This window comes from Spermophilus citellus, assembly GCF_964194105.1.
Source record: "Spermophilus citellus genome assembly, chromosome: X".
Taxonomy (NCBI): Eukaryota; Metazoa; Chordata; class Mammalia; order Rodentia; family Sciuridae; genus Spermophilus; species Spermophilus citellus.
Genome location: NC_138190.1, coordinates 107,037,093 through 107,051,356, shown reverse-complemented (window position 1 = coordinate 107,051,356; position 14,264 = coordinate 107,037,093). Strand labels below are relative to the sequence as shown.

The 14,264-nt window shown below is 42.7% G+C and overlaps 1 protein-coding gene across 1 annotated transcript; it reads left to right on the top strand.

Moving 5' to 3' along the window:
• Positions 1-10,035: 10,035 nt before the first annotated feature.
• Positions 10,036-13,848, top strand: IRS4 (insulin receptor substrate 4; the record flags this gene model as incomplete). The annotated part of the gene is made up of 1 exon (XM_081277731.1): positions 10,036-13,848. The coding sequence occupies one exon, from the start codon at positions 10,036-10,038 to the stop codon at positions 13,846-13,848; it is 3,813 nt and encodes a 1,270-aa protein (XP_081133857.1).
• Between the last annotated feature and the right edge of the window lie 416 nt (positions 13,849-14,264).

Genomic DNA, 14,264 nt, shown 5'->3' with positions numbered 1-14,264 from the left:
TGAGTCATTGGGCCATGATTTATTTTAGGCATAAACCTATTGTACTAGTAAATTGAGTAAGATTTTTGCAGGGGATGCATTTGTGTGTCAGCACCAAATAGTCAACTTAACCTGAATGTCTGAAAATTTTCAAAATTGATTTGTAGATGAATAATATTTTAAAAGATTTCCAAATCATATCATGCTTTCAAATTTATATTTTAATCATTTTAATTGTATAAACACCCTGAAACTTAACAACTAATGATTATGACTGTCTCCGGAGCATATACAAGACAGTATATTCTTATATTGTCTAGCACATTCTTTTGGGCATAATATGGATGACACAAGGAGTCACAAGCTATCAGAATATGTCATGTATGCATTTGTAAATCAAGCAAAAGTATCAGGTAACTAACAAGAGTTAAGCCATGCAGGGAGCATGAAAGATGGACAATAGATCACCTCTATCCTCAGAAAATTTACAAATCTTTTTCATGAGAAAAAATTCAGAAAAGCCACAATATATTGCATACACACATATACAAAGGGAGAAAATGGAAGAGAAATGAATGGATTCAAGGGGAAAAGTAAGTTTTTTCTTGAGAAATATCAGCTTGTACAAGTAGGTACTGTGAATAAGGTTTCTCAACTTACACATTTCACTTTTTAGAGTGCTCTCAGCTTTGACTCTGTCACATCTTGTAAATTCCAGGGGAGTGCTGAACCATGTGACAAAAGTCTTTAGGGAAATCTGGAAACAATCTTTCAAGAAATCTTCTCAGGTAGGCAAAACATTTTTTAATTTTAATACTGAAAGCACTAATTTTATTTTCCAAGGAACAGTTAATTTTGGATGCAAACTTTATTTCTTTAAACACTATATCCAAATATTAATGCTATTCATTTCTAAATGTTAATTAGACAAATGAATGAATGACTTATACTTGGTTCCTTTTAATTTTTTTTGAATTTGTTCTTTTTAGTTATACATGACAGTAGAATGTATTTTGACATATTATACTTGGTTATTGATTTTGAGTCAATGTGAAGTATTAATATGCACCCTTCTTTGGATCAATTTTTTCATTTTCTTTGGTTGCAAAATGTATCATATCTACAGAAAAGTGTGTGAGATAAAGATGTTCAGTTTAGATAAGTACAAACTGAATGCCCATGTACCTATCATTCAGGTTAAGAAATATGATCCCAGGTATTTTGAATATATCATCACAGATGAAAGGGAGCAGTTTGTTATGAGAGTAAATTTCCTTGTTCCTGGTCAAAGAATGAGTTTTTCTTCTTTGTTTCTCTTTTCATTCTTTAGTCTAAAATTGTCCCCCCCCCAAAATAATCACAAACATTTCACTTCTTAACTCCTTGATTCACATAACATTCTTTTTATAATAGTTCATGATCATCTCTGATGATGTATTTAAGGGGAAGAGGGAACATATAATTATTGAAGAATGAAATATTGTAAACCTCTGCTGCTGATATTTTTATAATTATGATTTATTGTCCTGTATTGTTGCTCTTTTCAAATAAACCTCATGTGAAAACTTTTGACAAGAAAGAATGATTAACAAGCCTAAACAAAATGTGATCTCTAATGATGACTTTCAACTACAGTGGCCCTAAATACTGAAGAGTATATTGAATGATATTTTACCCAGTGTAATTTTGCCTTAGGTAATGTTTTGCATTTAGGTAAAATCCTTTCTTCAAATGTAATCACTGAATTCAATGCAGTACTATACACCATGAAGAGGCACACTCAACTAGAGAAATAGAATGTCTGCCCTGGGTATAACTTACAAAATATTTGGGAAGATAAAACACTCCCTCAGGAAGCAACTGTAAAGTACTTATATCCATAACCAATCCTGATAGTAAGGGAAAGACTCAATGAAATTTCAGAAATGTCAAATGTTTGCATTTCAAAAGAAGTTTGTAAGATGATTGTTTCAAACTTGGAACACATTTTACTATCAGAAACACTACAAATAAATGCTGATTGGATATACAGATTTTTCAAAAGAAAATCAGGTTATTCATAATATATGGAAGTTCTATCTGTACATTTGCAATGAAAATGAAGTAGAAAGTAAGCAATCAGACAAAAATTGGAAAATAAAAACGACTGTAAATTAGGTTGGTAAAATTTCAAACACTGATGCTTGAGAAAGAGCATATTTAACAAAAACAGAGATGAGGGCCAGTTATGGCTCAGTGGTGGAGCACTTGCCTAGTGTGTTCAAGGCCCTGAGTTTAGTCCCCAGTAGCACAAAAAATATAGATGAAGATTCCTGCAGAGTTTCTGAAGATGAAACTTCAAGAGCACTTTTGGCCCCTGAGATATCTCTATTTTAATGTCAAAACATATATAATTCATCTTCATTCACTCACTCAGCAAGTATTTATTGTGTCAGGTGCTGTTCAAGGCTCTGAGAGTACATGGTGAGTGTATATAGAGAATACAGGGAGCTTATATGCTAGTGTGGGAATTGAAAAGAGAAACAATGGTGTCAAGAACTGGAGCTGGGTACACACCTGTAGTACCACCAGTTTGGGAGGCTAAGGCAGGAGGATCAAAGCCAGCCTCAGCAAAAGCAAGGGCAATTTAAGGGCAGCTAAGCAACTCACTGAAATCCTGTCCATAAATAAAATACAAAAGGGCTGGGGATGTGGCTTAGTGGTTGAGTGCCCCTGAGTTCAATCCCTGGTACAAAAAAAAAAAAAACAACTTGGGTTGGGGTTGTAGCTCAGTGACAGAGTGCTCACCTAGCATGTGTGAAGCACTGAGTTCGATCCCTAGTACCACATAAAAATAAATTTTAAAAAGGATATTGTGTCCATCTACAACTAAAGAAAATATTTTTAAAAAGAACTGATAAGTACTTTTCCTTGATGAAGGTTTTATTTTTGATTGGTTCTTTTTGGTTATCATGACAGTGGAATATATGTTGATATATGTATATAAGCAGGCAATATATCTTATTATGCACAATTCCTTTGAAGAGTAAAAGATGCTAAGTCAGTCTGAAGTCATGCAGCTTTGCCATCAGTCATGGAGAGCTTGGACACTGGCAGAAGTAGTTTATGGATAATGGAGAGGTGGGAGGTACTGAGGGAGGAATTGGAATGCCCAGGACAATTGGGTGGGCAAGAGGTCTTTTGGGACAGCAATTTAAGGGCAGAAGGTAGTTACCAAGTGGTAGCAAAGTGTGCTTCATGTAACAATGACTATCATTTAGTAATGATATAACTCTACCATGGATACTAACTAAATCCTTAGCTCTCCTTACATCCAGTGCTTAAGAAGATTAGGAAGTAGTTGTAGTAGGATTATGGGGGTGAGGGAAGCTCTCTCAAGTTAGTTTTGGTCCAACTCTTTTTTTTCCTTTTTTTTTTTTTTTTTTGGTATCAGGGATTAAACCCAGGGATGCTTAACTACTGAGCCACATCCTCAGCCCTATTTTGTATTTTATTCAGAGACAATGTTTCACTGAGTTGCTTAGTGCCTTACTAAATTGCTGAGGCTGGCTTTGAATTCACCATCCTCTTGCCTCAGCCTCCCAAGCCACTGGGATGACAGGCATGTGCCATGTACCCAGCTTGATCTGACTCTTGAGAAAGATGATTACATCAGTAGATGATGAGGACAGGGAGGAAATTTTATATATGAGCAATGGCCCAAGTAAAGAAATAAATGGATAAATTATATTCAGATACCACAAAGAAATTAATCTACCTGGAAAATGAGGGCAGTGAGAATGAGAATGTATTGTAATAGAATGAGGAGCAAATTTGGAAGAATAGGTTGCAATGCACCAACAGGGTAAGAAAGAGATTTGATTGTGGTGGCAATGGGAAGAGGGAATTTCATATACTAGGATTAGAAGTTTAGTTCTGATATAGCAGAAGAAAAGTCAGGAGGATTCAGTATGTCATTGAGCATGTAATGGTATGATAAAAGTGAAATACTTAGGAAAATATTTTGTTGGCTATGTGAAGAGACTGAAGAAGGAAGAAGCCAGTTTAAGAGGGTATTTCAGCCATCCAGGGAGAGCTGATTATGACATACACCAGGATGATGACTACAAAAATGAAAGAAGGGTACATACAATCTAATAGATAATGCAGGAAGATGTGAGGATTGGAGAAAGAGGAGTCAATGATAAATATACACATATTATCTTAATATCTGGTTTTCTAAATATTCAAAGGAAAATGCAAGTTTATAATACTAACTCCTCTAAAGGTAAAGGTAAAAATGGATAAATTATATACCAAATGCCACAAAGAAATCAACCTAACTGGAAGGGTGGGCAATGAGAATGTCTTATAATAGAACAATGGACAAATTTGGAAGAATGGTCTGTATGCAGCAAGAGGGTAAGAAAGAGGGTTTACAGTGGTGTCAGCAGGCCATGGGTTGTATGCATGTAGTCCTAGCTACTTGGGAGGCTGAAAGGAGAGTAATCATCTAAGCCCAGGAGTTCCAGGTCAGTGTGGGCAATATAACAAGAAAATGAAGAGAAAAAAAAAACCCTTAGAGTTGGGTGTGGTGGTGCACACTTATAATTCCAATGACTCAAGAAGCTGAGGAAAGAGAATTTCAAGCATAAAGTCAGCCTTAGGAACTTAATGAGACCCTAAGCAATTTAGTAAGACCTTGTCTCAAGGTGAAAAAAAAGGGATGGGAATGTAGCTCATTGGTAAATTGCCCCTGGCTAAATCCACAATACCCACCCCACCAAAAAAGAGAAAATCTTAATCTTGTAATGACTTCATGGCCACATATAATTTACAAAGTAAAGACTCTAACCTTTGAAGATATGGGATTGAGAATTGATAATCGTTTGACACTCAGAAACAGCTGCTACATGATACCCACAAGAAACAGTAGTAGAAACATTTTCTATTGTTCGTTTATATTAGCACTTACAATGTATATGGTTGAAATCATGACATTAACATGAAATTTACCAGATTCCATTGTTAAAAGTCATTTTCAAGTGAAACTTTTCTTTTGGAAGAGGGAAAGAATGTGTGATTTTCAGTTGACTCTTCAGATAACAGGGAAGCTTCAGGATCCTAATTAAACCACATATTTGCTCTAACTACTTTAGCTGGAAACTGCTAGGAAACAAAAGCAGCAAACAGACCTGATCTACATGCAGCAATCAGGCATTTGACCACTGCTTTCTCCAGCAGAGGTTTTGAGTAGCACAGAAGTGAAAAATCTGAGAAGCAAACCCATCATCTGCAAATGGTGCTACAGCCACAAATCACAGGGCAGCTCTTATTCCTGCATAGCATAGAAAGCATAATTCATTGTACATGATTTTTATTTATGCCCAAACACAGAAAAAACGACTATTATTACAAGCATTATTTTTGAATATTGAGTGGCACCATATTTTGATCAGCATAATTGGACGTTAGCTCACAAAGATTATAGAGTTAATATTTAAAGGATAATTTATACATTGAGCAAGAATAATAGCTCTTTTATACTGGTTACTTTTCCTCGTAGGTTTATTCTTTTGAATAATGTCATCCATATTTAATACAACAGTTCAATTTTTCACCTAAGTAAATCCACATTTCAATTATCCATTTTGATTTTAGTATAAGTTGAATTTAGATACTAATGATACTGTGGATAAGGGAAGGAGCAGATGAGTCTTTATTATCACTGACTCGTCAATTTAGTCAAACAATTGCTTTCTTAAAACAAGGTTCACAGGAAATTCCTTTTAAAGGCATAAAACCCCATAAAAGGCGTATTTCTTCATTAAGTGGAATCTCTTTTAACAGTATCATAGCTGTTTATCCATTTACCTTAGTTTCCAGATGTAAAATAACAGCTGCAATGCTTGTAAGTTTTTATTTTTATCCTCAGCTAAATTGGCAAACTAAGATAAAAATATTGTAGGTTTTATTAATTTTCATTTGTTGTTTTAAAAATCTGTATTTCAGACTTTTGGTTCAGAATCCAAATTTACAGGCATTATAATGGAATATGTAAGGCAACTGTAGCATTTTGACGTATTGTATCCTCAAAATAAAAACAAAATTTAAGAGACAGACCCTATAATCAAAGAAGAGAACTCATATTAAAGCAACCATCTGGTGAGTTCTGGACAAAGTCTCCATTTTTTGCCTGAACCATTGAGATTTCTGTACCACCCCTCTGCTTTATTTTGCCTATTGAAACCTGACCTAAACTAAATAACTATCCTGTATCATTAAGTTGTCCAGGAAGATGAAAGTTTAAATACATATCAGACAAGCTGCAGCATCTGGTGAATTCAGTAACGATGGTCTCTTTTAAGAACTTCAGTGTTGGAACAACTTTAGGACTAAGAAAATTTGCTTGACCTATGGGGAAAAATAATGTTCTTGTAGTCAGATGTTATTCCTGTTCACCAGTACTAACACTTACCAAATCTTCTCCTATTTTCAGACACTCATAAAGTAAAACTCCTTTATGAAATAGCTCACTATATCTCTAATTCTACTTTGCTGTAGCCCAATAATATATTTGGCTTCACAGTGATCAGCAAGTTAATCTTTCACTATGATTGTTCAAAAATTATTTCCACACTTTTTAAACACATTGATTACTCCTAGGTTTCCCCCCTACAGAATAGCACCATACAGTATTTTTTTTAACAGTAATATGTAACTAGTTTAGATGCTCTCTTATAGTTTGTTGATATGAAAACAAAGTTAGCTTTCTCTTTAAGCATATGAACTTAGATATATGATATCTTTAAAAAATTAGAAGAGCTCAGGATATTCATGTGTATTTGCAGCTCCCTTTTAAACTGTGCTACAAACCACACTAAATCAAATTTACACATCTTCAAAAATAGAAGAGAATCATTTTTAAATGTGAGTTTAAAAAATTAGTAGGTGGGAAGAAGCTTGTAACAAATATGAAAAAGTTTTAATATTTTTATTGTTAAAACAAATCACACACATAAGTACAAAAAAATCCACTAGGAATCCAATAAATAGGGCAAATGACTTTATATAAGACAATATATTGTCAGTAAATATACATACAAACATTTTATTTTACTAGAAAACAAAAATGTATGCTAAAAGAACAGTGGAAAAACATGTCACTCATTAGATCAGTAATATTTTTAAAATTAAAATGTCCAATGCTGGCAATCAGTTTGGTGACAGGGGAAACTCATGTAATATTTCTGAAAAATAATGTTCTAAATGTTCATATATTTTAACCCAGTAATTCCAGTCCACCCCCAATGGAATAATTTAAACATACTTTAAAAGCCACAGGTACAAGATATTTGTTGCAGTATTATTTGTAATAATGAAAAACTTTGAAAACAACCTAAATGCCCCCAAAGCAAAATGATAATTAAGTACATTAATATGCCTTAGAACTGACAAGATATAATACTACAACTGTGTGGGATATTATACTACATTTTAAATGATGTTTAGGTAGATTCATAATGCTATCATGTAGTGTTAAGTGAAAAGAACAGGATGCAAAATTATATACATCAAAAGCCTACTGTTCTATGTAAAAACTCTATATACATAGGAGAAATAAAGAAACATAGGGATTTTTAAATCTCTTTGATACTTTCCAAATTTTATTTAACATGCATTTAATGTTTTAAATATATTTTAAAATGTCATGTTACTACTCAAAGCACTTTTCAATGCATTGCCTTGTTTTCACATTTCTATCTAAAGCAAAACCTTGGGCTTGGAAATACAGAAAACATCTTAACACCTATTGTATAAAACTCAAATGAGAGTATTCCTTATCATTTTGGTTATAAGTATAGTGAATCTTGAAAATATATGACAAGGCAGCTGAAATGTAGTATGGTTCATCCACACCCATTCTACCTCCGGGTACGGGGCTCTTTCAGTAACCACCTTTGCTTCTAGCACCTGTGAATATACTATATTTATAAGTCACTGGCAGCAAAGGAAATGGTAATGATTGTTTCTAATGTTTTGAGGACAATCAAAACCAATTTTTCCCTCCAAATCAGAGCATTAAAAAGGTGCCATCTATTCAAATGTTTATGTCGTTTCTAAGAGAATGAATTCTTAAGAGAGCAAGAGATGGTGTCTATTTTCATTACGTATATACATAGCCTGGTTTACTGTTAGACTATAAATAAGACCCTTGGCCATACTATCCTACAGCAAGGGTGAATTGACATTACATTGTTTTGGAAAGAAATACCATGTCTTTCCACAAATCACTCATGGCAAATGTGGTCACTCCGTGACACTTTAATGTAATCTCAACCCATCTTCACCCTTAAGAGTCTGAAACCTTATTCAAAGACAGAGAGAGAGATGGGGAGAGGGGGAGAGAGGGAGAGAGGGAAGAGAGGGAGAGAGGGAAGAGAGGGAGGGAGGGAGGGAGGGAGGGAGGGAGGGAGGGAGAGAGAGAGAGACTTCAGGAGGTTGCACTTACACTCTAGCAGTTTTTGCAGAAACAAGGAAGGCAGTAGCTCTTATTTTTGTGATGTCAACTTGTAAAGTAAAATGCAGTAAAGACCTTCTTTTCTTGACGCGAGGGATGTGAAATATATTCTAGGATGTGTATTCGGTAGGGTCCTTTGTTCTAGGGACGAGCTTTCTTTTTCTAAAGTTTTTTGGTCTCATTTGAAGAAAGAGAAACTTAATATTTTGAGATTCTTTTAAAGGCATCTTTCAAAGCATCCCTCCCCACACACACACACAAAAAGAAAATCAAGACAGCTCAACACTTGCGTATTAAGAATCCAGTCTGACTTTTTTTCAACATGGCTGTATACTTCGCAGGCCCCAAAATTTGTGCTTTCATAGTCATTATCAAATAATCAGCAACACCATCTCTAACGAACCTGTATTTCGTGGACTAGAAATGCGCTCTGTTTAAAGATTGTGTTCATTTTGAAGGCATCGCTGCTATTCGAGTGTCCTATTCATGTCAGGGATGGAGCAGACTCTGGAGCTCCTGCAGCACGGTGGGCGGCAGGGCTGAGCGCCCTGGTGGCTGACACGTTTTCAGGGGTTGTGGACACTTTCTCCTGAGAAGTAGGGCCGGCCGCGTGCAGCAGGAGGAAATGGACCAGACTGTGATAGGAATAGAGAATGTATGTGAGCGACAGGAAGAAAGAGAGAGGGCGCCCGACTCCGTCCCCAGGTCACTGTGGCTCTGGGATTTGCACGAATTTATCACCACCACTAACAGCTACTTGCAGAGGGTTGTTTACCGCCTGAGCGCGAGACAACCAGACAGCGAAGCCCACTTTGGGACCCCAGCCACGCCCCCTAGCCCTTCAGCTCCCCTCCCTTCCCCCAAACTAATGAATTCAGGGCCGCCTTCCTGTCGGACCCTCCCATTGGCTCCTATCCCAACCAATCAGAGTCTTGCAACAGTTTCACCTGGCTCCCGCTTCCCAAATAAACAAACAAACCGTCCCGCAACAGTGCCAGCTCTGCTCCCTGGCGCCTCTGGCGTTCCTCCCCCTCCTACCACTTCTTGCCCCCTCCAGCCAATAAAGCCCTAACTGTGGCGCCCACACGCAGCCCTGATAGCTAGCCGCTCTCTCCTCCACCCCCCTGGCCTCCTCCCGCCTCCTCCTGCCTTTTTGGGCTCCCCTTTAGGACCAAGGTGGCCAAAGAACACCGCCTCCTCCTATGGGTCCTCTGGTGGCCCACAGGTCCTAAGATTCACCCAGGGGGTCTTGGCCCAGTTGGAGGTGGACCCGCCTCCTGGGCTCAATGCCCCCTCCCTTGCACATCTCTACTGGTGGCCGCTAGCGCCCCTCCACTGCCCCGGTAGCTGGATCCGCAGCGGCCGCCGCGTGAGGCGGCAGTCACGTGTTGTTTTGCCCGCTGCCGCGCGCCCAGAGTGAAGTGGGCGGGGGCGCGGGCCAAGGCGGGAGGGGGCTGGGGCGGGCCGATGGGGGTAGACGGCCTCTTCCACCAACCCTCCCTTCCCCGAGTGCCCCCTCCCCCTTTCCGCTCACCTTAAAACCATCGTGCATCACCATGGCGAGTAGCTCCTTCGCTCGCGACCAAGCGACAAGGAGACTGAGAGCTGCAGCAGCGGCAGCAGCGGCAGCTCTAGCAGCGGTGACCACCACCCCGCTTCTTTCTTCGGGAACCCCGACCGCACTCATTGGGACCGGGTCGTCTTGTCCGGGAGCCATGTGGCTCTCCACGGCCACTGGCTCCCGGTCAGACTCCGAGTCTGAAGAGGAGGACCTCCCCGTCGGGGACGAAGTCTGCAAACGCGGCTACCTGCGGAAACAGAAGCATGGGCATAGGCGTTACTTCGTGCTCAAACTCGAGACCGCTGACGCCCCAGCTCGGCTAGAATACTACGAAAATGCCAGGAAGTTCCGGCACAGTGTCCGTGCTGCGGCGGCTGCAGCAGCGGCTGCCGCCTCTGGTGCAGCGGTCCCCGCGCTCATCCCTCCGCGGCGCGTTATCACCCTATACCAGTGCTTCTCGGTGAGCCAGCGAGCTGATGCAAGGTACCGACACCTCATTGCCCTTTTCACGCAGGACGAGTACTTCGCTATGGTGGCCGAGAACGAGTCGGAGCAAGAAAGCTGGTACTTGCTGCTCAGCCGCCTCATCCTCGAGAGCAAGCGCCGCCGCTGCGGCACGCTGGGCGCACAGCCGGACCGAGAGCCGGCTGCGCTAGCGGCGGCAGCGGCGGCGGAGCCACCCTTCTACAAAGATGTGTGGCAGGTAGTAGTCAAACCCAGGGGGCTGGGGCATAGAAAAGAGCTGAGCGGCGTGTTCCGGCTGTGTCTTACCGACGAGGAGGTTGTGTTTGTGAGGCTGAACACCGAAGTGGCCAGCGTGGTCGTCCAGCTCCTGAGCATCCGTCGCTGCGGGCACTCAGAGCAGTACTTCTTCTTAGAAGTCGGCAGGTCCACCGTTATCGGCCCAGGGGAGTTGTGGATGCAGGTCGATGATTGTGTAGTGGCACAAAACATGCATGAGCTGTTTTTGGAGAAAATGAGGGCCTTGTGTGCAGATGAATACCGAGCCCGCTGCCGCAGTTACAGCATCAGTATTGGCGCCCACCTGTTAACCCTGCTGTCCGCTAGGAGGCACCTGGGCTTGCTGCCGCTCGAGCCTGGCGGCTGGCTCCGAAGGTCCCGCTTTGAGCAGTTTTGCCACCTTAGGTCCATCGGTGATGGAGAAGATGAGATGCTTTTCACCAGGCGCTACGTAACACCCAGCGAGCCTCTGCATCCCTCCAGGCAAGGAAGGCTGCACCTGCCCAGAGGCCGCAGGTCCAGGAGAGCGGTTTCAGTGCCAGCCAGCTTTTTACGCCGCTTAGCGCCCAGCCCGGTACGTGCCCCTCACCCTGAAGAAGACCCCAATAACAGAGCTTGTGAAGCCTCTGGCTCCAACTCCGGCAACTCTGGGAGAAAAGGGAAAGAGGTCAAAGAGAGTCAGGAAGGAAGTGAAGGCGACTACATGCCCATGAACAACTGGGGTTCAGGAAATGGCCGGGGCTCAGGAGGTGGCCAGGGCTCAAGTGGCCAAGGCTCCAGTAGCCAGAGCTCAAGAGGAAACCAGTGCTCAGGTGGGAGGCAGGGATCTGGAGGCGGCCAGGGCTCAAGTGGCGGCCAGGGCTCAGGAGGCCAGAGTGGTGGAGGAAACCAGTGTTCAGGAGATGGTCAGGGCACTACAGGTGGTCATGGTTCAGGTGGTGGCCAGAGACCTGGAGGCGGGCCTGGCTCAGGTGGTGGCCAGGGACCGGGAGATGGCCATGGCACAGGTGGTGGCAAGAACTCTGGAGGCGGCAAAGGCTCAGGAAGTGGGAAAAGCTCAGATGGTGATGGTGACCGTGGAAAATCTCTGAAGAAAAGATCCTACTTTGGCAAATTAACTCAAAGCAAGCAACAGCAAATTCCGCCCCCACCCCCACCCCCACCTCCACCTCCACCAGCTGGAACAACTAGTGGAAAAGGGAAGTCTGGGGGAAGATTCCGCCTTTATTTTTGTGCTGACAGAGGAGCCACAAAAGAACGCAAAGAAGCCAAAGAGGTGAGAGATGCAGAGACTTTAGAAGGTGCAGCTCGTGGTCCCCACAGAGCCAGAGCTTTTGATGAAGATGAAGATGACCCATATGTGCCAATGAGGCCAGGGGTAGCTGCTCCTCTTGCAAGCTCCAGTGATTATATGCCAATGGCTCCTCAAAATGTCTCTGCTTCAAAAAAGCGCCACTCTCAATCACCTTTTGAAGATTCAAGAGGATACATGATGATGTTTCCTAGAGTGAGCCCACCACCTGCCCGTAGTCCTCCCAAAGCACCTGACCCTAACAAAGAGGATGACTCAAAGGACAATGACAGTGACAGTGACTACATGTTTATGGCGCCTGGCGCTGGTGCAATTCCAAAAAACCCCAGAAATCCTCAGGGTGGCTCTTCATCCAAAAGTTGGAGCTCCTACTTCTCGCTGCCAAATCCTTTTCAGAGCTCACCCTTGGGACAGAGTGACCACAGTGAGTATGTACCAATGTTACCTGGAAAGTTCCTGGGGAGGGGCCTAGACAAGGAAGCCTCATCTAACTGGGGCCCCAAAGATGCACCTGCAAAGCCTTCAGCCGAGGGGTCATTCTCAAAGCCTAGAGATGGGGAGTCACCTTCAAAGCCTTTAGACGATGGCCCCCCAAAGGATAAGGCTAAGAGACCTAACCGGCTCTCTTTCATGATAAAAGGAAATAAAATCAAGCCCAAACCACAAAAGCCCACACAGGAGCAGAGAGAAGCTGACAGCTCTAGTGACAACGTCAACATTGACTTCATTAAAAGAGATAGCAATATGTCAGCCCCCTGTGCTCAAGGACTGCCAGATTCATGGGGCATAATCGCCAACCCCAGACGGCCAGCCTTTTCTAATTATGTGAATATTGAATTCGGAGTGCCATTTCCAAATCCAGCAAGCCGCCTCTCAGATCTCATAAGAGCTATACCAGGTGCCAACCCCCTATCTCTGGATGGTGCTAGGTGGCCACTTCGTCCTCTTCCTCCCAATGCTACAGGTAGCAATGCTAATATGCCAGAGGGCGAATACATTGAAGTGATTTTCAACCCAGCAATGACACCAGCCGTGCCTTTTGCTGACAGAGCCATTCGCTATGATGCTGAAACAGGTCGAATCTACGTGGTCGACCCATTTTCTGAGTGCTGTATGGACGTTTCTCTCTCTCCTAGCCGATCCTCTGAACCACCACCTGTAGCTAGGCTGCTGCAGGAGGAGGAGCAAGGGAGAGGACGCTCACAAAGCCCTACGCCAAGTTTCTTTGCAGCCGCCAGGGCCGTTGTCTCGGCCTTCCCGACTGACAGCTTCGAAAGAGACCTTTCTGCTGCCCCCTCCTTGGCTGCTGCTCCAGCAGCGGCGCCAACCTTAGCCGTGGGCCGCGCGTTAGCCGCGGCCTCCGCGCTAGCTGCGGTCCCGGGCATCGGCGCAGCCGCCGCGGGCTTAGAGGCCGCCGCTGGATTTGACTCCGCCTCCACCCGCTGGTTCCAACCTGTTGCTAATGCTGCTGCTGCCGAGCCCTTGAGGGGGGCCCAGGACATTGCTGAAGGCGCGAATCCGGGAGTCCCGGACCCAGCAGCCGACCTTGCCGGAGGTGTGAACGCGGCGGGCGGGGCCGCTTCCGCAGCTGTAGCAGCTGCTGCTGCTCCCCCACCACCACCTTGCCATCGCCTGGGGCCGAGACCCCCGGAGAGAGAAGATTCTGAGGATGAGGATGAGGATGACACTTACGTGAGAATGGACTTTGCCAGACCTGACAACAAGAAGTTCGACTCTCCAAAAAGAGGTTGGTGATTTTATAATTAATTCCCATAAAGTTAATGGTCATTGCTTAATGAGTGAGCTGAAGCGCTACCGTCTATAGCCTTAAGGATAAGGGAGGAAGCATTTCATTATTGGTGCTATTTAACGTGGTGGGTAGAATTCAGTTTTAAATTTTCACAGGAAACCATTTTGATCTTTGTAAAACCTTAAGCTTTCATCTAATCCTAAATTTAGACAAAGCGGGTTATCATTGAAACATTGATTCTACTTTTTAGAATTAGTTAAAACTAAAGGTCAAGAGGATGCTTTCAAACATCCTCCATTTCTAAATGATAAGACAAAGCAGGACATGGTAAATTGAGTGCCACCAACCCATCACCTCATTTTCAAGTCAACAACTAAAAGATGCTTTTCCACAAATGCCTATATTTAAGTGCAGGAATTAA